Source organism: Zeugodacus cucurbitae, chromosome 3 (assembly GCF_028554725.1).
Source record: "Zeugodacus cucurbitae isolate PBARC_wt_2022May chromosome 3, idZeuCucr1.2, whole genome shotgun sequence".
Lineage (NCBI taxonomy): Eukaryota > Metazoa > Arthropoda > Insecta > Diptera > Tephritidae > Zeugodacus > Zeugodacus cucurbitae.
This window is the reverse complement of record NC_071668.1, coordinates 70641011-70668641: the sequence shown is the minus strand read 5'-3', so window position 1 is coordinate 70668641 and position 27631 is coordinate 70641011. Positions and strand designations below refer to the sequence as shown.

Genomic DNA, 27631 nt, shown 5'->3' with positions numbered 1-27631 from the left:
TTTTATTTTATTTTATTTTATTTTATTTTATTTTATTTTATTTTATTTTATTTTATTTTATTTTATTTTATTTTATTTTATTTTATTTTATTTTATTTTATTTTATTTTATTTTATTTTATTTTATTTTATTTTATTTTATTTTATTTTATTTTATTTTATTTTATTTTATTTTATTTTATTTTATTTTATTTTATTTTATTTTATTTTATTTTATTTTATTTTATTTTATTTTATTTTATTTTATTTTATTTTTATTTTTAATTATTTTTATGGTAGCCCGAGCTTAAAAAAATACGCTAAAAAATATAATCTCCGCAATAACAGCTAAATTGCATAATTTGCACTTACACACACAGACAGACGCTGCACACACACTCTCATATTTCCGCCCACACATATGCAAGCACTCCGGCACAAAAGCGTCTATTAATTCATGCATGCTTAACCCAGCCAGCATTTCTATTACATTTTCTTTACACACACAACAGTTTTTATTTCGTTTTTGTTTTTGCTTTTTTTAATCTTTTTATTATTTTTATTACACTGTTTTTCATTTCCTTCACTTTGGCTTTGTTATTCACGCCATATGGAAGTAATAAGTGCAGCACACAGCAAACAACAACATGCAACGCAAATAATACAAATAATATAGCCTTACTCATACAACAACACCATTTACATACATAACACACCCCCTAAAAGTATGCTGCATTAAATCGCCACCGCCTATATGTAGGCAACAGTGCCATTTTCAACGCAATTACCTTTTCCGGTAGTCTCAAACGTTTTGTCGCTAGTTGTTGAGCTCACTTTGTAGCCTGTTATGTTGACATTGTTGTTATTATTACTGTTATTCTTTTTTTATGTTTTTTGTTTGTTTATGCTTATGCATTTATTATTATGATTTTTATTGTTATTGCGGCAGCTTATGTATATTTTATATAATACTTTGACGGTAAATATAGTGCTTTCATTTGAAAGTTTTTCATTGCATACCTTTAGGAGTTAATATAATGCAAATGGAGTGTTGCTTTTTGAAAGTAACAATGGTTGCGTCAACAGTTGTTTTGACTCGAATGTGTAATAAGTTGTGGAGTTCGTTTTTTTCATACCCGTCGAGCCAATTAGGCTTGCTCATAGAATATTAAAATTAATAACTTTTATTCATATTAGCCTAAAAGTAGGCATTTTCATTTTCAATATTAAATGGCCTTGTTTATTAAAAATAATTAAAAACACACACAGAACTCATGAACCACAACAGGTTTAACAAAAATTGAAACCCGAATAATTATCTATTCGACATTAGACACATTATTTCAAGACCGCTATTCTATAATAAGTCCATAAAATATCATAACAAATGAAACTCAATAAAAGTTAGGTTTTGAAGAAGTCTGAGTCTATATAAGCTGCGAAAGTTCTTATTTTTTTCAAAAGCTTTCGAAAATTGTTACTTTTTATTTCTCAAGCTCGGAGCTTTTGATAAAACTCCAACTGAGATAAAAAAATGTGACTTATCGGAAGCACGGCTTCAGAACTTTTTTGCCTCTTTCATGGAAAAAATTAAAAAGCACGTAAAGCTTCAATAGCGGCTTCAGAGTTTTTTTGCGTCTTTGATGGGAAAAAGTTAAAAACTCGTAAAGCTTTAAAAGCTGTAAAATACACAATATGAAAATAATATTTTTTGGTTATATTCGTAGGAGTTTTGCAAGAATATGCTCTCTGAACTATCAAATTTCTCCCAGAACTATATTGACTTTAGTAAGTGGACGTCCAAAGCTTTTTTAGTGCTTTATAAAAGCTCAAATTGTGGTTTAATTTGTTAAAAAAATGTAGTACCAATGTTTTCTAAGAGTAGTGTGACCCCAGCAGTCAAAATCAACTCCATGTGAAATTTTGATATCGAATATTTTCACTAGAAGCTCTTCATTCGTGTCAAAGCCGTCTATTTTTTTATCGGCAAATAACAATCACAAGACGAAGGTCGGTCTGAAAACTAGATGTCTGAAATGAAGGCTGAGGAATGAAGAATCAGAGGAAAGAATTTAAGTAAAGCTTCCTGGGTTATTTATTTTGCGAAGAACGGGTTCTTTATGAAACCTTTTGTGGAGTGCAAATAATTTACATCTGAAGATCGTTAAAATAGAACATGAAGTTTCATCTCATCTAAAAATATAACCCACACCAAGTCAAATGGTCTAAATATATCTAGAGTTCTACGGCCTTAGCTATATCTAAGTTGAAATCTTGAAATGTTCTCATATATCTAAAATCAGATCCAATCATGGAAAAGAACCGGATCTTTCCAGATATACATATAAATGGTTCAGATTTAAGGTTCTATCGGGACCGGTGATTCATGGTGAGATAAGACTATCTGAGCCCAGCGACACAACAGACCTTTCAGTAGGGTTCTAACCAGACAAGTGTTGCCTCTCAAAAATTTATTGCCACTCCTCCAGATATTGATCTACGATCTAAATTACTGCAATTTAATAAACTGTTAACCAGATCCACCCATCATAAACTAGCCTCAATTAATCCTAAGTATCTCCGTTTCAACTAATCTAACGATATTTACTAAACTGTTAAAGCCCTATAAATTCAATTTTGTGTATTTGGATGCATATATCCGCAAATTTACTGTTACATTACATTTCTTGTTCTCGTAATCGTTCACCATGTAACTTTCTTATTTATATCGCATATAACAGTACTTGAAGTGAATAACGGCAAATTCAAATTAAAGGAAATTTTATTTTCTGCACAACTCAAATCAATTGCAGACATACAAATGCACACAGCACTGACCCACTAATTAACTGTAAAAAAGCCATTAAATACGGCAAATTGCAAGCATTGAATTGAATATTGCTCATACGTCATGTACAACCCACAAGCAAACACACTACTTTACGAGCGCATGCATGAATGCACTGAAGTGGCGAGTAGTTTATTGATACATATGTATGTATGTCGGAGGATTTAATAGTTCGCCACAGCAAATTGCTGTTTATATGTATATATTTGATGTAGATAGGTGGGTTGTACAAATATATAAGCTCATATCTGCCTATACACTCACATATAATTGTAGTTTATTATTATTACTCTTCAACTGGCTGTCGTTTTTCGACAAATCTCACACACATACACATGCATTTAAACTGAAATTCACACACATATATACACATGCCACTTCTCTCCCAATTTGGCTGTTTTGTCCACCCACTTGTGTGCACACGACTTGCTAAATGTGCAGCAATTTTGCCAAAACTAAATGGCAATTAAAGTGAACATTTGTTTAGTTGCCTTGTCTAAAACCCAAAATGAAATGTGCAAATGGAAAATAGCAAATAGAAAATGCAAAAAAGGAAAATAATTGAAAACGATTTTTCCAACGAGTGAAAACTAGCGCAATACATAGCTTAGCTGCCGTTTGTGCAACGCTAAACGTATGTGTTTTCATCAAAAACCTAAAGTGGGCAGCAATTTTTAGTGATAAAAAACTTGTTTCAGAAAAAAGAATTCAAATAAATATTGCTATAAACAGACTAACTCAACAATATAGAATTTTGCATGCAACTGGAAAGCGGTGACAATTGCCGGCGAGCAGGTTAAATTATTGTGTGACTGTGTGTTAGTGGTGAATTCGTGATTGAAAAGATTATATATATAAATATAAAACGGGGCAAATACATACGAGAAAGAATATTTTTGGTGGCATAATATATTTCTAGAGTTAACCCATTTAACAGAAAAGCTGTTGTGGTGGAGAGCCCCGTGGAATTATTTTCAAAAAGGAACGCGGCCACGCCTATTTTTTTATAAAGTTTCATTTAAATTTGTTTTATTATCCACTTCCCATTATTGACTCAGGTCCCATAAAAACTATATCTACTTCAGTTCAAAGGTTCTTGGTAATATCTTGGAAATTTCAGGAAGAAAAGTTTACCTATACCACGGGATGAACCAATCATATTATCTACTTGATCATTTCATATGATTCTCACAAGTTTCACAGGGCCTATACCACGGGATGAACCAATCATATTATTGATTTAAATCATATCATACTTGATTCAAATGAGGCACATCGGTCATCGGTCAACATCCACTATAATCGCCAACTCACCTTCCAATAATACGATATTTTTTTAACACGCCTATTATATAACTGAGCAACTCTCCTTTTGAACCAATTCTTGGAAGACCTTACTTGACGACTTCTCGAAGTAGTTCATTGTTGACTTCAACCTCAAGATTTCCATAGCTATGAAGCTCTCATGATGATCGCTGAGAGCCTCTGCGTGAAAAACATGGCCTTTAAAGGTTTCACGATCTCGACGAGGTAAAATTTAATTTCATAGAATTCTGGAAAAAATGTTTTCTAGTGAGGCTTTGCTCAGACAAGTTACAAGGAAGCATACTCAAGAAAATGGAAACATACTCCGAACAAAGGCGCTTAAAACCAACTCTCAGTGATAGTGATGGAGAAAACAGATAAAGCTGAAAACGTCTCGTCGTGAAAACTATCTGTCGGAGCTCTAATAAGTCCTAGGAACTTTATTAAATTGCCATATCTACAAGTACTGATGAGCGATATATCACTACCGGTGATTTTTTCACTGTGATTGAAAAATCGCATATAGCAACTGCGATAAATTTTTGTAAATATCACTGTTTTACCATCGCCATTGCTGTTCAGTCACAGTAGCTATAGAGAAGTTCAGAGCTTTTGTTCGATCACAGTACATATATGAGTTCAGTAATTCTAAGTCGATCAATTCGAAAGTAGCAATCATTGTTCAGTGATCGCAGTAGCAATTTTAGTTGCGATTTCGATAACTTTGGGTAGGGTGATTACAAAAGCAGTTAAATGTACCCAAAATTTATTAATTAGTTTATTGTGATTACAAAAGCAGGTAAATTTTGGATATTGTTAAAGTTAATAAAAATGTTCTCATAAATTCGTTTTTTTTTTTTGTTGTGATTGCAATAGCAATATAAAATCACAGTGATTCAAAAATAGCAATATCGCTCATCACTATCTAAGTAGTGTTTTTTGGATGATCTTTCATCCTTCTTCATCCAAATAAAGTTTCTTCGGTAGACTATTTCATATATTTGAACCAAAGGAGATTAAATTGTCAGGACCTCGAGATTATATAGCAAACATATTTTCTTGGAAATATATGTATAATATTGATCTACAACAGTGGAGAAGTATTTTGAAAGCTATTCCGTTCTTGTCTCTTCCTATATTGAGTCAGTGGACCGGATTTCTTCGTTATTTTTTCTTTGATACTGAAACTTCTCCGATCAGAATCTTGTAAAAAATAAGTTAATGAAACTCGGACAAAAAGTAAGAGGTACTTATTATTATTAATTATGAAGATCTGAAATAATGCGATCCCTGGCAGTACTTTATTTATTCTCCAAGATGGCCACTTTAAGATAGAATCCCAACTTTTTAGTTAGACGATTAATGAATGAGTTCCAGAAGAGACAACTCGTTGATAATTCCTCTCGAACTGCTTTCAAATTGACAGTGTTCTGGGCCTTTTTTGGATATGTTCTTTCAAACTTCGGTTCATATTCCCCATAAATCTCTCATATTTTAGATTCATGAGTTGGAGCTGCCGATTTAGAACATGTTTACTAAAGGCATTAAGAGATCCTCGTGTAGTTTTTCGGAACGAAGACCAATCCCCACTTCATAATTTGAAAGCATCGATAAAGAAGAAAAAGGTGATCTCATGTACAACACTGACTGCTGTATATGATCTAAGCCTCACTGGGTAACCTCAGCATGCAACATGCAGTTTACCATAACTTAGTTTTCCAACCAAAACAAAAATAAGAACAACAAAGTCAACCAATATAAATTGCATAGAATTCGAACTGTAGTAAACTAGAATACTAACGATTAATAGACGAAAAACTACGAAAAAAGAACGATGAACTACAAACACAAACAAATATATTTGTGTGTAAAAGCAATGTTATGCCTAGTAACTACATATATCTGTGTATTTAGTACAACTTACCGCTGTGTTGATGGTCGCCCAGCTATCCAGATGGCAAACAATGATATCATAAAACTGGCAAAATCTGTTAGTAAGTGAGCGGCATCTGTTGCAATCGCCAAACTGTTCGATAAAATGCCACCTGTTTGTTTGTGTGGCAAGCCAATGATGAAACCATGAAGCACCAACAACAAGAACAACGCAAATTTGGGGCGTCACGCCACATCAGCAGCATTGTTGAAGACACAACCGCAGCGTAAAAGCGACGCAACGTTGGACAAATCAATCGATGGATGGAGACATGAAAAAGAGAAAAGAAAAATTAGAAAATAAAAACAAAAATATTAAAGGGTGATGCAAAATGTGTGGATCGATTGAATCGAGATGAGTAAGAAAGTCATGCGTATGGATCCAGAATTAACACGTTTGGAAATCCTTTGCGAATTCTACGGATCCCAGCTGTCAGGAACCCTTTACTTCGACGGAGATCTGGAGTAGGCGGACAACTTCTAATGGTAGGCTGACAGCTCCGAGTCTTTAGGACTCATGGTAACGAGTCACACAAGGATATTGTCTTATTTGATCTTGGCTAGTGTAACAGGTCTAATGGAATCGAGTCATCCAGGAATTAAGCTTTGAATGTGTTCGCGTGTAGGAATGAACTCATGGAACCAAGCCATTCAGGGATTGGGATCGTGTGACTGCTTCTAATAGATCAGTGTATAAAAGATCTGATGTGTTCGCATGTAGGAATAAACTCATGGAATCGAGCCATTCAGGGATTAAGATCGTCTGACTGCTTCTAATAGATCAGTGTATAAAAGATCTCAGGCATCCGAGTCTGTACTTTACTGATGAGCTGGGCTTCAAAGTCTAGTAATGATTCCAGTGGCTAGTTTGCGCAGACCATTCAGTCTGATTCCTCGAGAATCTAACTGCATATTGGAGTCGGTGGAGGACTGATTACAACTGATTCAAGGATCGTTTTCGTTATGAGTTTCGCAGCCCGTACCTTTTGAAATACCCTGCAGAAGGAGATGTACCAAACCATCCAAAGAACGCCAACGAAAGAGCATTATAACAATTTGATGGCACATCTGCCAGGTTGATGAGACTACCTCACTTCACTAAGGCAACGCTAAGCATAAAGCTACTTGCGAGCTGCCCTGTCAATTGTCAGTCGCTCGTTACGTGGATCAGCCATTATGTTGACTATCGAAGCAAGCATTTCACAAAGTGTTTATTTTTTTTTCTTCTTTTTTTTTGGCCACAATTTTTAGTTAACAAGTCACTTTCCTGCTCGGTTAGCTGCATCTTCCGTTACTGCAGTTATTTGTTGCCTTCCATTTTCTCAAAAGTTATTGAATTTCACCATTTCACATCGTACATAGTCGGTTTTTAGTGCTACAACGAAAAGGTGGAGTTGGCAAAATTGTTGATAATGACGGCAACCGAAATTGCAACTATTCGGACATTCTCAAACGGTCCACCTCACCGCACACCGCTTGGTTTGGCTGTCGTGCAAAGCGAAAGTATGCCAAATTGCTTGAAAGCCAAAAGTCGCTGTGTAGAGATATTTGACGTTTCATTCGACAAGCTACATGCAAAGGGTTGTGGTTGTCGGTTCGAGAAAATACTCGTACGTACAATATATTGATAATCTTGGCCCTTTTTTTCGAGGCAGCGAAACGGAGCTCATCAGCATTAAGAAGGGTTTGGTATATGCAATTGATGAGAAGCTAATAGAGGTGAGTGGGTAGGACGTACTCGGTAGAGATATGCTAATTGATTTTCTGTCTAAGACTAGGCAATGAATTGGCGGAGATGACTCCTAAGTGGATGGCTAATGTTTCACAGCTTTATAGTTCGGCTAAGTCAAAAAATTACGTTTAGGAACTCGCGAGCTTTTTGGAGTACTAATTGCGATGCTTATCTTCTTTTAGATTCTAGGGTTTGTTGAACATGGAATTTGTATAGCAGAGGTATTAGAAAAAAATAAGACAAGTTAGTGTGAATCAAAAACTTTGAAAACTGAAGACAATCTTCTCTGAAGATTATTCATATCTGTCTAAGGGCATATCTGATCGCTATAGCGGAAAGAGAATGAAAAAGTGCCCGTTAACGGTTCGGAACTATGAAAAATTATGTTTACTCAGCCGGACTAAAAATCCACTTGACTCTGGAGTTGAAAATAAACTCAGGGTTTCCTAGACCTCATTTGTTTAAAGAACTGTAATTTTATTTCATTTACCTTACCGAAAGATAAATGGATTATTAGGATTAGAACTATAGATTTCAACTTTTGATTTCAACTTTAGGTAGTTGTAAATATACAATAAACTTTAAGACGGGTTGTAAAAAGATTTCAATTTTATATTACCACTTTAGATTTCAATTTTGGATTTCAAATTTATGTAGTCGTCACTACACATATCTACATACTTTCACCTTCACGACGATTTTTGACTAGGATTTCAACTTTGTATTTCAACTTCGGATTTCAACTTTGAATTTCAACTTTGGATTTCAACTGTATATTTCAACTTTGGACTTCAACTTTGAATTTCAACTTTGGATTTAAACTTTGAATTTCAACTTTGGACCTCAACTTTGGATTTCAACTTCGGATTTCAACAGTATATTTCAACTGTGGATTTCAACTTTGAATTTCAACTTTGGACTTCAACTTTGGATTTCAACTTCGGACTTCAACTTTGGATTTCAACTTCGGATTTCAACTGTATATTTCAACTTTGGATTTCAACTTTGAATTTCAACTTTGGATTTCAACTTTGGATTTCAACTTTGAATTTCAACTTTGGATTTAAACTTTGGATTTCAACTTTGGATTTCAACTTAACATTTCAACTTTCAGATCCGAGTCTATAGGACTCATGGACCGATTTCACCCTCACGTGGGTTAGTTCCACAAATAGCTATGGTTGTCTCGTCAGATTAGAGTTTGATGTCATGCTGAGATGACTTTATTGAAGGGTTAGTATCAATAAGGTTTCAGGAATGCATTTAAAGTTAAATAATACAGTTAAATTATGTGGCAATCTGTGATAACCAATGACTAACATGTATGGATCAACCAAAGTATGCTTTTTCTGTTGAGCAAGCTACTGTCTGCTGAAAACCCACTCCATCTAAGATACCTACACTGAGAAATATCTTCAAATTTAAACCCTATTTATTTTATTACAATCTCAAGTCACAGCCAATTTAAGCCAATCCATAAATTTCAAATAGAAATCCATTTCCATATAAATTTATTTAAATATTGCAAAACATTCGAGTAATTTCCAAGCACACAGACACCGATCAGTTAAGCCAACTGCAGCATTTGCACTGCAAGCTCATTTTTTTTCCTGTGCCTCTCACCTTTATTGGTTCAACTTGCCGACTGCCTAAAGAGCATATCAAATATGCAACTGTTGCTGTCGTACGCTTGACAGGCAGTTCGAAGTTGCAGAAAGACCAAGAGACCACTATAAAATTTAGATTTTAGACTACTGTATAAAATGCCAATGAACAACAGCAGCAACAGCAACTGCAAAGAGTACAACAAACACTGACCAAAAAAATCCAAAAATCCGTACATTTTTAGTTGCAAGTCAAATATTGATGCAACTGCTGCAACATACAGTGTCGTCTTTTCCAGCCTGCACGTCTCGTTTATTGGTTGAACTCTCCACCAAGTTGCAAGTCATATTGATTGTTGTGCAGTGAATGCCACACACACACACACACATATGAATGTTTGTAGTATCAAGCGTCATGTATTTAATAGTGAGCATTTATTAGAGAGGGGAGAGAGGACAGCGAGTGTGGTATGAATTTAGTGGCAAGTTGTGAATATGAAGAGGAGAGGTTTGAAAGGGTTTATAGGTTCTGTCGGCCATCGATATTTTATGTATATTTGCATTTTTTCGGTTGCTGTGGCATAGCTGCCACATTGTTGGCAGATCTTTTGTTGCCACATGCCACAAATACAAACATACGAAGGTAGGTATATAGATAGATAGGAAGTAGCGATACAAAAGCACAGCAAGTGCAAACAATTGTTGCTGGCTTTGTTGCGAAGTGGCATTTGGAGAGTGTATTTGTGTATATTTCAATGAATCTGTGCAACACACTTGTCACATATCAATGCGGATCTTCTCAACACACTAAACTTCGAAATGTGCCACCACCAACGCGTTGCCAGTCAGCCAACCAACTAGTGAACCAAACAACCCACAAACGGTTAGTACAATCGACAGGCTGCCGCCCCAACTAAGCGCTGCCACACACAGTCGTCGGAGCAAAGCCTAAAGTCGGTCCGAGCAACAATTGACAATGCTAAGCCTGCATGTTGCATGCTAAAGCAAGTGTGCAACACTGATTCTACACATGCAACACAATGCAATGCTGTTGCAAATACACTCTGCACCCCACCCGCTACTCGTGTGTGGCAGCTGTACATTTTGCATTTTATTGAAAAGTTTAGCCAGATTTTTACTTGTTTTTTTTCGCCAACACACAAATGTCCAGCAGCAGTGCGGCGCATCAGTCAGTTTGTCAATCAGCATGCAACATGGTTGCCTGCTCGCTGCCCTGCTGCCTTAAGCCTTCACTGCATTCTTACACTGCTTGCTGTTTGCTTTTTTTCTTTTTATTGACATTTAAATTTCAAATTTTTCAAATTTCCTCTCTCTCTCTCCGTACAGCTACTGCTTGTTGCTCGTCACGAGGCACTCACCACTTCTTGCACTTTATCCTAATTGTTTTCTATTTTCATTTATGCTTCACTGCATTTTTAATGGAATTTTGTATAACTTTAAAATTTTTGTTTAATTGCCACACGGTTGCATGTTTCAATGCCCAAAGTGTATGTGGGTGTGTATGTGTGCGGTTCTGTGCTCTGCTGTTTCGAGTTGAGTAAGTTCCCTCAACCATTCAAAAATCTTTAGTATTGCTGTTGTTGTAGCAAAAGTTTTTCATTACGAAACAGTAGAGTCTTAGTTGAAACTGAAAGTTTGGTCACCCTTTTTAATACTATTTGTGGTATCGGTGGTCCGTAGGAATTGTGAGTTTCCAACAAAGTAGCTGACACGATAAAAAGTTCTAAAACCGTATAAGAGTGATTCCAAGTTTTGAAGACCCCAACCATTGGTAGCTCCCTTCAATAGAGTTGAGAAGGAGTTCAGAAGTGTTTCCAAGTGACTCCTACTGAGAAAATTAATGCTTTGGTCCACTGCCTTCGACATGAAAGTAATACTACCAACCCGGATCTAGTTTATATTTTCGTAGCGAACTTCAGTTCCGTTCGATGCAAGGTATCTTCCAGAGATTTTTTAACCCATAAGGGCTATTTCATTTCATTATTTCAGAAGATTAGCCAGTTTTACAAGCTAGTTTTTTTGTCAATGGGTAGAGTCAGAGAATCTCACATAGACAGCGTCGGCCCTCGAGAGACCCTCAGGATTTGACAAAGTATTTTGACTCTATTACATAGCACTTAAGTCGGCTTACATCAATTCCGATCAATTCGATGGGTTCGCCGAGATGTTTTAACTTTAGTTAGTCTGGCGAATGCTAGCGATTGATATAGGAAGTGCTTGGATGATTCCTCTTCGGCTTTCTTCAAGCAGCTTTGGCAATTTTCATCTAGCTTGATCCCTAATCCAACCTATTACGAGATGAACTTTCCTAAGAGACAAAAGCTGGAAGGACCATTTCGATCTACAGTTTTATAAGCAATCCTTTATATAGACAGTCAAATAATACGGGCAAGTTCGAGGCAAGACTAGTGCTTGAATTTTAATTAAAAATGGATTTAAATCAAAAGTAAGTTAATAATTTATATAGATTTATATACGGGAACTCAAATATCAGGGACTTCACATTCCTATCTATATCTCTCTCTCTCTCTTATTCACTTTCTGTCTGCTTCTTACTCTCTTCAGAACATCCAGCGTGTAGTCAAGTCCACCTATCCTATCTAGAGAAAAATGTTTTGGGAACTGATCGCCTTGGTCTACTCGTACCAGCTTTCGAGGTTAAATATTACCAATTTTATGGATCCAAGTCATCATCGGTAAACATGATAAACGATCTCCATGGTACTTTACTTTAAGCCATGGTACTTCAAAAGAACTCTTCTTCTTAGAGGTCTTCCAATTCGAAAACATAATTTTTAAGATCATTTGTTCTCTACAAAGATGAATCAGATAACTTTTTGATAACCAAATAAAACCTGTTTGAGTGCTTAAAGCGTCTATTATGCTGGTCTTCAGTTCAACCATTATTCTTCCATATAAAAATCCGCAAATTTTCTGAGCTTGAGGGAACCTTGGAATTGAAAAGGCTGAATCTTTGGACAGATGATCATCAATTCTTCTAAAGCAATCCTGAAACTACATAGCATCTCTTTTTTTTTGGTTCTGTAGAATTTTACGTTTGATTCCGTAAACTCTTTTCCACTCTCATAATTTCCCTAGTTGGTAGGTAGCTTTTCAACTTTTCTAATACTTTCACATATTTACAAACAAAAATCTACATTCATAAAGACATCTATGTACATCGTCGTTACTAATTGGCATTTTGCAAAATTTATTAAAGTTTTTATTCCGTTATTTTCACACAGAACAAACCTACCTAGTATGTAGTACAAATAATTGGAAAAGTCTCAGTTAATAAATACTCAAACATACACAAGCAACATACTTTTGAAGGGCCAATAAAGGGAAAGTTAAAAATTCCCATGAAAATATTAGTATTTCGTTTATAAAAAGTAGTAAATTGAATACAAACGCAATTCTTTTAGACGAAAGATCTTGAAGCTTCATCAAGCAGCAAATTTCAATTAAATAGTTTGCTTTGTAAAATGGAATGAAAAGTTTGATAATAAATTTCCAAAAATATTCATAAATAAATACAGATGACCTTGTTATATGTAAATATAAAATTTCGGGAATGAAAAATGAAAAAAATGAAAGACAAAGCAGAGAAGTGTATTCAAGAAAGTTGGGAGCAAGGGTCGTCCAAGAAATAATATAATTTAGTGTCAAAGACTCTCATACCAGCATCCCTAGCACAACCTCCAGACTTTTTATGCTAATTCTACAACAGCAGGACCATGAAGAGACAAGATAAAGAGATAAAATAAGGGTTTCTGATGATCAGACTGAAAATCGGAAGAATACGGGCCTTTCTCTCCGTACTTTTCAACTCTTATGATTAAATACTCTTCATAGCATAACAAATATTATGAAGATTGTTTCGAATAAATAATTAGAATTAATATAACGGGTGATTTTTTTGAGGTTAGGATTTTCATGCATTAGTATTTGACAGATCACGTGGGATTTCAGACATGGTGTCAAAGAGAAAGATGCTCAGTATGCTTTGACATTTCATCATGAATAGACTTACTAACGAGCAACGCTTGCAAATCATTGAATTTTATTACCAAAATCAGTGTTCGGTTCGAAATGTGTTTCGCGCTTTACGTCCGATTTATGGTCTACATAATCGACCAAGTGAGCAAACAATTAATGCGATTGTGACCAAGTTTCGCACTCAGTTTACTTTATTGGACATTAAACCAACCACACGAATGCGTACAGTGCGTACAGAAGAGAATATTGCGTCTGTTTCTGAGAGTGTGGCTGAAGACCGTGAAATGTCGATTCGTCGCCGTTCGCAGCAATTGGGTTTGTGTTATTCGACCACATGGAAGATTTTACGCAAAGATCTTGGTGTAAAACCGTATAAAATACAGCTCGTGCAAGAACTGAAGCCGAACGATCTGCCACAACGTCGAATTTTCAGTGAATGGGCCCTAGAAAAGTTGGCAGAAAATCCGCTTTTTTATCGACAAATTTTGTTCAGCGATGAGGCTCATTTCTGGTTGAATGGCTACGTAAATAAGCAAAATTGCCGCATTTGGGGTGAAGAGCAACCAGAAGCCGTTCAAGAACTGCCCATGCATCCCGAAAAATGCACTGTTTGGTGTGGTTTGTACGCTGGTGGAATCATTGGACCGTATTTTTTCAAAGATGCTGTTGGACGCAACGTTACGGTGAATGGCGATCGCTATCGTTCGATGCTAACAAACTTTTTGTTGCCAAAAATGGAAGAACTGAACTTGGTTGACATGTGGTTTCAACAAGATGGCGCTACATGCCACACAGCTCGCGATTCTATGGCCATTTTGAGGGAAAACTTCGGAGAACAATTCATCTCAAGAAATGGACCCGTAAGTTGGCCACCAAGATCATGCGATTTAACGCCTTTAGACTATTTTTTGTGGGGCTACGTCAAGTCTAAAGTCTACAGAAATAAGCCAGCAACTATTCCAGCTTTGGAAGACAACATTTCCGAAGAAATTCGGGCTATTCCGGCCGAAATGCTCGAAAAAGTTGCCCAAAATTGGACTTTCCGAATGGACCACCTAAGACGCAGCCGCGGTCAACATTTAAATTAAATTATCTTCAAAAAGTAAATGTCATGAACCAATCTAACGTTTCAAATAAAGAACCGATGAGATTTTGCAAATTTTATGCGTTTTTTTTTTTTTAAAAAGTTATCAAGCTCTTAAAAAATCACCCTTTATATTGAAGAATTATTATTTCATTTTACTCACCAATAATCTCGCAAACCATAAAGACCAAACACAATATACTCGCAATGATCAGTTTCTTACGAGCCTTCACATCTACACCTTCGGTTCGTTGACGATGGCAATGATCGCGCACTAGAAGAGAAAGAGATGGAAGTGAAATGTTAAAGAAATATATAAAGTAAAGCAAAATAATTAATTAAAATATGTGGCAACACCGCTTAAGTAGTTTTCTAATAACATCAAGTATCATACCAACATCTAACTTTAATTGCCATACTTGTGATTATTTTCTAAGACATTTTTCATTGGTTGGCCCAGTAGAGCTCTGTACTTCTCACATGGTTAATTAATTTGACAATTACGATTTAACTGTACTTATTCTTGAACATGTATTTATATATTATAGATCACTGAAAACTACGGAGAGACTTGAGAAGTATTCCCGGAGTAACATTACTTTACAGCGGTCTCTTGTGGGAATTTTTGTCATTTCTAGTTAATACCTTTTTGTTTTGCTCTCAGCCTCACTTTATATGTCTCTCTTACTCTCTGTACACATATCATTCTTCTTTATGTATCTCAAGTTTGCACCACCATCTGACTAATTTTTTACCCTCTTCATTATTCTTATTTGATTATTCTTCTAAGAGATCAACACTGAGATCAGAAGAGAGTAATCAAACCTTGTTATTCGTTAAAAATCATTTCTGATACATATAAAATGATCTGGTGCTTAAATGCAGCCGAATAATATAATATATACTTCAGTCAAATAAGTACCCGGAAATTCTCATTTTAAATTTTATCGCTGAGAATATTTCAAAAACTTTTTTTGAACCAATCGTAAACTTGAGTTTTCGACATGGTTGAATCACCAAAGGTTTTTTTTTTTTTCAATATTTCAAGCACAAGAAATTTCGTTTAAAACACAAAATTTCACAGAAACTAATTATAATTTTTTAATTACTAACTAATTGGAGAATTTTATTTGACAGAACTAGGACTTGAATGTCCCATCTGGAGCTTAAGTAATACAGTTCATTTAAAACTCCAGTTCTAACAAATGATTTTGTAATATGAATCTATATTCAGAGGACAGAACTTCACCAAACTTAAAAATTGGAGGCTTAATCCCACATGTATGGAATACCTCAAGGGTCTGCTCAGTTCGAAATACATATGTATGTAAGTCGAACACATTATTTCTAATATTAAAACACTTAGAAACCACCACGTGGCTCTATAACATTAATATTTAATTCCAAATAGTACATTTTAAACGTTCTTATGAGAGTGTCTATGTTCCCTTTTTATAACAACCTCGTAACGACTCAACGACTCTCATATACCTTTATATCCTCATGAAGTACTGACTATGCTGTTCAAGTCAGTTAATTTTAATTCAAGAAATATAGCTTAAGACCACAAAAGCAATGCACAAGACCTTCCTTCTATTTTTTTCTGATGCGCATATATTTCACAAACTTGTGTTGAAACTACACACAGCGCTTTAAATCCATTCGCCATAACGACTTTTCAATTTAAAATGAATTATAACCAGATAAAGTGTAGAGCGCTAGTACGCTCTCTTAGCTAGACGGTGAGTAGCGCGTACACCATATGCAAATAATAACCCGACAAAGTAGCGGAAAGCGCATTCGAACGGTGCTCCAACGCTTACACATATATATAGTTATGTATATGGTTCGATTCGCCACTACCAGCCGACTGATTGCCACTTTGTTGGCGCCTGAAAGTCGATTAAATTCTTTATTGCATTTATTGCACTCCCACTAGCCGCCACTTTACCTCTCTTCCGTGCATCAGCTCCCATAGCACTGCCTGCCACGTGACACTCATATTCCAGTGCTGACAATGTGCCAAGTGCTTTTTGAGTGCGAATTTTTTTTCGTTTTTCGAAAAAATTGTTGAAAGAAATTTCGAAAAAGAAATTAAAAGTAGCGTATAAAATAAATGAAAAAATTTAATTCGCCAACTTTTATTTGTCTTTTCGATTTTTACTTTTCAAATTGTATTCCCGCCTTCATTTGATTTGTTGCACTTCTTTTGTTCACTTTGCACCAATATACATACATATATGTATATGTGTGTGTGTGTCTGTCTTTAGCATACTTTTTCAATTTTGCCACGCAATGCAAACAGTTTTTCCCGGGTTCTCGTATTTTTGTGCGACATTTGCATGCTGAATGTGTGTGTAGGTGGGTGCGCGTAACTCTTCCAAGAACCCGTGCGCTTTCGGAGCCGATTCACGCTCACGCAACACAAGTGGCAACAAAATTAAATTCCTTTCAACTTCATTTCGCTACTTTCTTTCTCAAGTCGCTTCAAGTTGCTTTCTTTCAAATATTCGATGACTTTTTGTTCGCAAAATTGCGTTCGTATTCAAGTTTCTTATACCCTACACATGATGAAAGTGAAATATATTTCTTCTTTTTGAGAAATGATGTTTTCAAAACCATACCCTCGACTAAAATTTAGAGCTCTCACGAAAATTACAAAAACTCCAAGTTAAGAATAAAGTGTTGAAAACCCCTGTTAAGGTAGTCAGGGTCAAAAAGGTCTATTTCGTAAAATCCTCGAAGTGTCAGTATGAAGTTATGTATATTATTGGGTCCACCCCATTTTGGCACCACTTTCGACTCTTACATTTTGTAAAATATTAGTTTAATTCTAGAAAGAAATTGTGTAGTTCTAATATACAGGCTAAGCAGAAAGCCTGTATATATAGTCCAAATAAACAGCTAAAATATTGAAATTAATTTTGGTCGAATAATTTTGCTATAACTTTACCGTGTTCAAAAATGAACGTATTTGAATGTAAGTTACACCTAGTTGTCATAGAAAAATTTATTTGTTTTTGATCAAGTAGAGAGTTGAAATTTATTACTGTCGAATAATTTTGCCATTGCTTGATACTGTACAAAATTTAACCAATTCGGATGAAAATTACACCTAGCTGTCATAGAAAAATACATTTTTTATGGGCTGTCATGAGCATAACTAAGCTATCAAGTTGAAATTAATTACATCACATTAATGTGTTAAAAATTATCATGACAAAATGAAAATTACAACTACCTCTCATAGACGGTTTTTTGTTTTGCCTCCTGGTAGGTGCAAATATTTATTTATGGAGTTGAAATTCATAACTGTCGACGCATTTTGCCCACACATTAATGTGTTCAAAAATTAGCGTGATCGAATGAAAACCAAGTATAGTTGTCATGCAGCATTTTAACGTTATAACCTCTAGTAAGTGTAAATATTAAACTAGGAAGATGAAATTTGAAACTGTCGAGCCATTTCACCTAGTTATAAACATACCAGGAAATAATTGTGATCGGGTAAAAAATACACATAGCTGCCATATAACGGTTTAACACTTCAAGGTCTAGTAAAGTATAAAATAAAATAAAGGAAAATGGGGGTTCTGCCAGCTCATTTTAGCATCCCATCTAAAACTCTCACATAACTAAAACTAAAATTTAATTGCCATTAGGTAGAGTGCTTAAGCATCATTTATTTCGTCAAATTTCCTTACTTAACTCAAAGTTTCTTCTATAATATTTTTTCCAATTGCCTTCAACACTATTTGCTCAGCACTCGCGGTCGCTAAAGTACCCATTATTTGCTTTAATTCAACCTCAACCACTTCCTGAGTGCTCAGGCAACGGTTATATACGCACATCTTCAAGTATTCATTCAGACCAAACACACACAACTCAATCGGTCTGTGCGTTGCACCCCCGAAATTTCCATTCATTCAATTTTTTGGGTTAAAGCGCAAATTTTAATTGATTCTCCCTTTTAACTAGTTCACTTCCACTTTGATACACTTGAAACGATACACAACAACAACAATAGCAAAAAATATTTAACAAATAAAATAAGTAAGAAATTAACTGTTAAAAAGCGTTGGTCGCACAGCTACAGGTGCACCACGCACTAACTACAACGAAAAGCTGACTTTTAAGGACACTCTCGCACTCGCGCTCCACACCGCAATAGGAAGTTCGTGAGCGCGTGGCCAAAAAGGTGGCGCGCATGAAAAGGTAAAATTAAATCAATTTCGTTCGCAGTTGTTGTAGTCTTTCGTTATTATACTTCTTCCTTTGGCAGGTCAGCAAGTGGAATCGCGCGAGGGCCACGAGCTGGCAAGCAGTCATGTGTAAGCGACCGGGCTGTAACAATTCAAGCTATCAGCTTAACTCCTCGATCCCTTTTATTAAATTTAATTTCCAAATTTTTTATTTTTATTTGTTTTTTTTTTTTTCATTATTAAATTTTTGGAAAGTCGGAATTCTGGCGTGCCCCCGAAAACTGCTCACTTCACAGGTTATTGTTGTGGCATGATTCATGTACTCGATTTTTGGTGAATAAGTATACCGGAATATGTGTGTTGGTTGAGGTATTTATTAGCTGTGGTTGAGTTCAAAGGACTTTTACGCAAAGATTAAAGCTTAACTAAGTGAATGGAAAATCATAAACTGTTTAATTTTTTTGATTGGAGAGGCTTTGGAAATTAAACTCATTTAGACTGACAGCTTTCGATTATAAAATATAATACTTTAATTGGTGCACTAGCCTAATATCTATGAGGTGTTACCGAAGCTTAACCCGAAACTCTCGACAAATAATCCGAAAAAGTTAAGTTTAGTATCTCTATCATTAAACTGGAACGATCTTATATGAGTCTTTTTGATTAATCAAGAGTTTATTGGTATCACAAAGGACAGCGCTCAAAACTGTCCAAGTGAGATCTTCCTGCATATGCAGACGTCTGCCTACTAACCTAACCTGTATGAGTTCCAAGATCCAATTACAAGCTCCGGAATAAGTTCAAAGTTTCATGGAAGTACTTTTTGTTTATTTAGACCCCGATCAAGGACTTCGATTTCCCAGGCTTGACCTAACCGCGATGAACTTAAGCTGAACGGAATCCCACATAGTATAGCATATAAAGTGAATTACTCGACTAATAATTCGAAAACTTTAAGTTTAGTTTCTCCAAGAATCAAACGAGTATACATATCTATCATTAAACTGGGAGAAGACCATTGATGATCTTATATGAATTCAAAGCTCTATGTTCCAGCTTCTGAATGAGTTCCGAGCTCCCGTTTCATCAATGTACTTTTTGAAAATATTTATCCAGGTCAAGGACCAAGGAATTCGGCTTAACTACATTTGCCAGGAACTACATTTGATTGGAAACCTACATAAAACCCGCATGGCGGATTCCCTTGAACGAAGTACTTGAAAAATATATATAAGCTTTTAAGTGCAGTCCCATTCAGAAGTACGCGAGACTAAAAGATCTACATCGACAAAAATGTTAACCATGGGTACAGAAAAAAATGGTACAGAAACCCATTCAATCCCATTGTACTCGCTTGGGTTCAGAAATTTTTTTTTTTATTTTTTTACTCAAGCGAGTACAATGCGATCGAATGGGTTAAATGTCGATCTGGCTACGATTTCTAGGACGGATGGCTCCAATATCATTAGAGCGTAAACGTAAATAAAAGAAAGGCATAAAGGTCGATAAGCCGGACAGATTTTTCGACGATAGCTCCAATATCATTAGATCAGAACAGAGTGCCACGCGAATATCGTCTTTCAGGGTATCGAGTTAGTGAAGATAAAGAAGATAATCTTAAGGCAAATAAAAGATTAAGAGGAGACGAAGCCGCTCTCGAAGTCGAAGTTTAGACAAACATATGGACGTCTGGAAATGGAGAACGATTGGACAAATGAGATATCACGCAGAATTTTCCAGATTTATGAGTCAGGATTAGAAATCCTAACACTCCTAAAAGTAAAGTTGACTTTTTTTGAATTTCACTCAGGAAACCTTGTAAAATCCGTTGGTATTTTGGAGGATTTATTGACAGGAATCTACCCCTAGTCCCATCGACATTTTTTATAGAACATAATGAATCATAAAGCTTTACCACCTCAGTCTCAAACTCGGAATAGTATCGTACAACAAGGTTGAGTATACCTAAATTATTATATATAACTTCAGCGTATATACAGTTATTTTTGAATCAATTGAATTCTAATTATTAGAACACCTTGGTTGAATTGTTAGTAACCCAAGTTGGATGCTATTTCAAAATAATTGTAGAAAACTTTTTAAATAGTGATTTTCGGGCATCGAAATTATTCTCATATAATCACTAGTACGGAATCGTGAAAATCAGTAGATCCCTCCAATAGTTGTATAGAAATAAGGCACACACCTCAAATGGGAGGAGAAGCTGCACTAAGGTGAAAATTGTTTCTTAATACTATCTATAATTTACCCAGCCTATTCGCATAATTAAGGTACAGCAATGTTAGAGCCTACACACGTGGCATGGGTAGCTCCTTGAAGCATATTGATTATTAATAATTTCTTTTTCATTTAGATCAAATAAATTTTGCATATTGAAGTCAAGTCAGCTTAATTGATTGTTAATTTTTTCAAAAGTGTGTATTAATCCTTTATCATTATAATTAATTTATGTTTAATATGTGTGACAACTTGTAATTGCAGTACTTATAATAAATTAAAAATAGCGCAAATTTATCTCAAGCACGTAAATAAGTGTGTGATAAAGCAGATCGCAACAAATTGTGACAGCAAAAAGTGGCATAAATCGATGCACGTAACCAGATACGTTACACATATGTATAGATTTATATTGATAGGCGGCATTTACGTATTTAATTATAATAATTAAAACAGTTTAAATTATTGCGCGTTAACGACATACCTACAATTGTTAACGCCCACGCAGCTAAGCAACAATGCGGGCGTATACTAGCAACTACTTGAAGCTGTGAGACACGTGCCTACATACATATATGTTTATGTTATATACTATAGAATACTTAAATTGTTTGTTAAGTAGTAAAGATTTGAAGCTAATGTAATGACAATTGTTAAAAAAAAATATTAGCATATTACATATTTAAATTTACTCAAAAGTTTGAAATTTTTGAGGTAACCCTACTCCTGAATTTTGAATTACTTTTTTTATTAATCGCTCCAAAAAATATATTACCTCTCTTACCAAAAATTAACATTTTTCCTATAAAATATAATATTTAAATTTTTATGTAGGTGGCAACTCTCTTATAAATTTTTATTTAATAAACTATTTTAAACACTTTAAATTTGTATAGAAATTGCTATCCAAAATATACCCTTAAATATTTATTCAAGAAAATTTAAATTTTTTCTAGGTGGCAACACTGTTTATAGAATTTTTTTAAACCAACATATTTTCAAAACTTAATATTTTTACTTTGTTACCTGAAATATAAAGTTTTGAACTTTATTTAAAAAAACCTAAACACTTCAAAAAATATGTTCTAATTCTAAATGTTCTTAGTTTTCGGTTGAGACTTAAAATGTAAAATTTTCTTAAAATATTTTTGTTTTTTAATTTTTAATTCAAATTCTCGCTAATTTTGTATATGGCAAATGTGGCAACTCTACTCTTAAATAGCCTTTCGTTAAATTATAAAATTTCCTAGTGCGTTTCAGTTAATACATTTGAATAATTAGTTATTATAGAGCGATCAAATACAGTAGTTTTCCTTCTTTTAATAATAATCCAATAAAAAAAAGTATCTCCACATTCCCCAGTTATGCTTTTGTGTGAAAAATTTTAATATTCCTCGTGTGACACCATAAAATAATTACTTTCTATTATGTTTGAGTTTTTTGTACATGTAGGTGGCAACTCTGTTCGTAAAAATTTTCGTTTAAAAGGGATTCTCTTGGGGCACAGGCTTCATAACTAAAATAAAATATTTTCTTTACCTACTATATTAATATATATTTAAAAAGACATATATGGCAACCCTATTAGGGTATAACAAAAGTAAACGCATTAAATTTTATAATTTATACTTTTCAATTTAAAAAAATGTGTTGCTGTGTACGGAAAGGGATATTTATATATTTAGAAAATCAATTCACATAATAAATTAAATGCTACATTTTCTCAGCAGTTGGCAACTCTATATATGAAATATATATCAACAAAACGTCTCAGTATTTTTAATTATTTCAAGTTATAATTAGTGTATTACTGAATTTCAAGTTATAATTAGTGTATTAAAATTAAGATTTTTTTTTTTAGATACAAAACTTTTTAAGTGGCAACCCTACACAAAAAATAGATTTAATGCATTTAAAAATATATAGAATAATTTTAAAAATATAATTCTGAGGTATTTCATGCATATTTATATGACTTTGAAATATTTTAATAGGTGGCAACCCTATCAAAATTTTTGATGAGTCAATATTTTTTTATAATTTATTGTAAATACCAAAAAACATAGTTAACAGCTTAAATTTATTTATTATGTAACGCTTCTAATTTCACAAAAAATATTAACAGGGTTGCCAAGGGTTTTTAATATATAAAAAAAAAATTTTTGCGCGGAATTAATTTAAAAACTCATAAACATCATTTTTCACACATTTCTCAGTAGTTAATAATTTTCCCGCGCACACAAGCATTAATTAAAAATCGCACTATAATTAAATTAATAAATTCAAAGTAAATCATTATTTGCCAATTCAAAATATATTATTACATAAAAATCCCATGCAATTACTAAAAGTAACAATTATATTTGTTGCTGTTTTATTTATTTTTTTTCAATCAAGCACTGTTGAGGCGTACTAATTAAGCCGGGCACAGCTGTGCTGTTAACCCGCTGCCAGCCTTTGGGGTCACATTTAACACGCGCTTAACAAGCGTCACTCTGTGGTGTGCGCATTTAAAACATGAGTTGTTAATTTTTTACCGTTATTGCTTAAGAGAAAACTTAAAAACGGGAAAAAACGGGGAATACGCGTAAACAAAAAACATATTGCACCAAAAAAAAGTGTAGCAACAACAAACAGCAATGTTACACCGAAATTAATTTATAGTGCAGCAGAGTCAGTGCAACATGAAAACAATTTCAATGCTGCAAGTAAAATTTATGAATACACACAGCGAAATGCAAAAAGAGAGCGCAAAAAAAAACAAGAATAGACACTGTGCAGCGAATCGGCGGCAACCGAAAATATTTATAATAACATACATACACTGGTGTGCATAAAAAAGCGACAGTGCTTAAATCGGATTGGATGAACAATCAGTGTTTCGAGCTGCTCAAGTAGTTTCAAACATTGAAAAAATTATTTTATTAAACTGTCGTTATTGAAAGGCCTAGAGAGATATATTTATATACGGTCTTTGAACCAAAATGAGTTTCTTGCCGTTAACTTAATGCACTTTTGAAACAGTCATTTTCTACTTCAAACACTGACGCTTCGTTCATTAAAAGTTCGTCTAAAAATACCGAAGATATATAGAAGAAAAGCCTTCGGAGAGTGAACTCAAATGTTTAATTGTGATTTAAAAAAAGCCATAGCTCATCCTAATGGACCAAAGGAGGTTAAGAAGGGATCCCTTTATGATTTAGGAAGTAGTCTGACATAAGGAAATGTTCTATTGCAACTTCTTAAGATTGTAATTGAAACATAAAGAACACCATTGAAAATTATATGCCCAGTTAAAGACTCTTCGATTATTATAATGCCCACTTAGTAACAATATCGAACTGATTCAACTTCAGAGTCAGCTAAAAATTCTTCCGAATAAATTTTTCTTCTCGTTTGGTCGCAGTCTTTCAGAAAGAGTACCCGAAAACCTAATCTCTAATATGAGATCTTAGACATTTCAGAAAAACTTGACTTGTTCCTATGGATGTAGTTCTAAATAAACTAAACCAACCAGAAAACTCTTTTGGTTTCAAATTCATTATCGTCTTCATTGAAAACTCCCTTAAAACAGTTATCTCCCTTCAATGACAATGAGCGAAACAGCAATCTTCTCATTTATAAGACTGAGCCAATAAGGTACTCAACCCTTCTTATTGTAATCTTAATTCCTGAAATTAGTCCTCTAGGACCGTAGAACTATCTTCGACAGTTTCTCTCCATATAGACCATATATGAGTTTTCAGAGTGGATTCAGGGTATTGATTGCATAAAAACTCTCGAGTCCAGGTGTACCTTCTGCGTGTCTTCATTACCCAATGTCGAATTTTAAGCCGCGACTCTTAGATAATTCAAATGTGTAGGATCTCTTGCGTGGAAGCCCCTGAACGTTGAAAATGAATGAATACCGCTTGACTTCCCCGATAGCCGATTGCTTCCTACTAATTGAATTTTCAAGGACTATCAAAGGGAAGTTTCGATCGACCGCATCGGTAAGAATCACATAGCCATCTCCTTAGACGGAACTAACGGAACTACTAGTAATAACGGAGCTTCCTATATCATAGGTCCCAATTCGTATTTCTCACTCAGTCCGATATCAAAAATGCGAAAGAATTTGAAGCAAGATTGTGGTCGAGGACTCCATCACTCTCTGCAGTCGGAAATATGGATGTATATTTTAGAAATCGGTTCAAAAATTGGCCAATAATGGTCCAAAACTAAGAAACACAACTAATATTCTTCACACCACTATCTTGAGTTACCGCGTAACAAGTTTGTATATATTTAACTACAACAACAACAGCATTGTTTATCCCAACAGTGGCAATGCAAAAATCGCCAAACAAAGCGAAATTGTGGCACAACATGCCCAGTAACGGAGTAGCCGCCATTAAGGGCCAACTCGGAAAAAATTATGTACTGTGGTCATGTGGAAAAAAACCGCCCATTGGTGAGATGAATCAACAGCATTAACAAGAACAACAACAACAGGCGCTAGCCGCCAGCCAGCAGCCACGAGCCACCAGTGGCATCAGCCAACACTAAAAAGCACAAACAACAACAACAAAGGCAGCAACACGGCTTAACACTTGACAATGACAACAACACACACCAACAAACCTACGTATATGGGTCGTGTAGATGACATATACCGGAAGCGTTCCGTTGTGGCGTTAGCAGCAGTGGCAGGGAAAATGTCGCTTGTTTTTTGGCATGTTCAAAGTAAAATTCCATGTACGTTGCGTACAACAAGCTACCACAGCTGCACGAAACCATGCAAAGAGTGTTGGCAACTGAAACTCCAAAAAAAAAATTATGTTTGTTGCATAAATGCAACAGTGTTAATAAAGTGGCCCATAGGCGCAACATTGTTTGGTGCAATTTAAATATTAGCATATTCTTATGGTTTTAATTGCTTAATCCTTTTTCATTTTATGTTTTTGCTAATTGTAGGAGACATTTGCGCAGCTGAGATAATCTTAAATTGTATCTACAAGTATACGTAACATACTGACGGTTCCAGTAAAACTTAATTTACCAATAAATGATTATTTCATTATCTCTTATTTTCTCTCTCTACATTCTTCTCTTTTCCACTTTCTATCTCCCTCTCACTCTATCTCTCTATATTTTCTTCATGTCTATCAATTTCTATCACTCTCTTATCACTAAATTTATCTATGTATTTTTTTCATCTCTCTCTAACTTGCTCTCTCTTCTCGTAGTCTCTCTTTTTCTATCTTTCCTCCAATTATCTCTCTCTCTCACAAGTATACGTCCATAACTATCTATACCTCGTCTCCTTCACTCTCTCTCTGTCTTTTTCATCCCTCTCTATCTCTTATATCCGCAATATCTCCCTAAATATCTGATATACCACCTCGATCAACCTATAGATAGGATTAGGCTTCATCGGCTATGTCAAATATCGAAAGCATTAGCAGCTTTTCTTTAAAGTTAATGATTCGAGTATGGAATAAAGTAATATATGGAATCCGGGTTTCTGCGAAAACACTAACAGTCTTTTATTCTCTCATATTACCGTACGTTTAAATCTATACTTACTATTATAAAGAGAAAAGATTTGTATTATATGTTTGTAATGAATTAACTCAAAAAACTACTGTGTCGATTTCAAAAATTTGTTCACCATTGGAAAGCTACATTCACCCCGAGTAACATGGGCTTTATTTATTGCTCGAATCTCAACTTTCTGGAAATAGTTCCCAGGGGAGGGTATCAAAGAGACTCCGTGATGGAGAATCTTAATCTGAAACTGAAAATAGTCTTGCAAGTCATTATCTTCGCATCGCAATTGCGTGCCAGAGAGTCGAGTAAAGAGCGCTCGCAGCTGCTTGCTGAACAAAATTTCAAAACCTCGCTTGAGAGTCGAATACGGAGCGTGCTTGAAGAACAAAATATCGCACTAGGGCGTCGAACTCTGAGCGTTCCCAACGCCTTCATAATCAGTTAGAAAGACTAGAGGTCATAACCAAGTTTTAGCTCATTGCAAATAAAATATAATTTCATGTTCGAATTTTCCTCATTTTACTTTTTTTAAATGAACCCACACAGGAAACGGAAAAGTACATACATATGTATATTTATATGAAAAAACTTTTAACTTTTGAAATATTTGTTTAAACCCGTGCGAAGCCGGAGCGGTTTGCTAGTAAGTAATAAAGCACAGTAAAGCCTACCTCAAGTATCAAAAGATTTTCTTCGAGATTTTTGAAGAGATCAGTAAAGAGCTGTGGAGTGCTCATTAATATTCTAAGATTTCCGACTCGCGAAACATTTCTTGTTCGTTAATACTTTTGGAGTTAGAAATGAACTACCATATCAACTACAGATCCTAAGACCAAACAATCTTTGTAAGGCATAAAACTACTACAAAAACTTCGAGGTATTCATAAGATAACTAAGCTAGAAGAGCACAAACACTCAATCGATTTGAGAATATTTATGCCATATAAAGTTTTTTTTTACATAAAACAAAAACATTTTGGGATTTCAATGAAATGCTTTATTCCTGTGAAAGTACATTCGATACTATTATGTATGGAACTCGATTTCTTTTGCACCGCCTCCGCGGGCACGCTTGCCCGTTTTCTTGGTTTTCAATAATTCCATTTTTGATTCGTTGTGTTGCTTGTGGCGCCGTCGTGTTTGAACCACATATTGT

At 34.7% G+C, this 27631-nt stretch overlaps 1 protein-coding gene across 3 annotated transcripts in view; it reads right to left on the bottom strand.

The window, feature by feature from the left end:
* Nucleotides 1-27631, bottom strand: part of Slc30a2_3 (proton-coupled zinc antiporter SLC30A2) — a 117082-nt gene that overhangs the window by 46805 nt on the left and 42646 nt on the right. For all 3 annotated transcript variants that reach the window (XM_011191759.3, XM_054228340.1, XM_029043327.2), the window contains 2 exons: nucleotides 14667-14777; nucleotides 6056-6176 (listed from right to left, as the gene is read on the bottom strand). In XM_011191759.3, the coding sequence (XP_011190061.2) occupies nucleotides 6056-6176; nucleotides 14667-14777 (232 nt within the window). The remainder of the gene's footprint in view (nucleotides 1-6055; nucleotides 6177-14666; nucleotides 14778-27631) is intronic.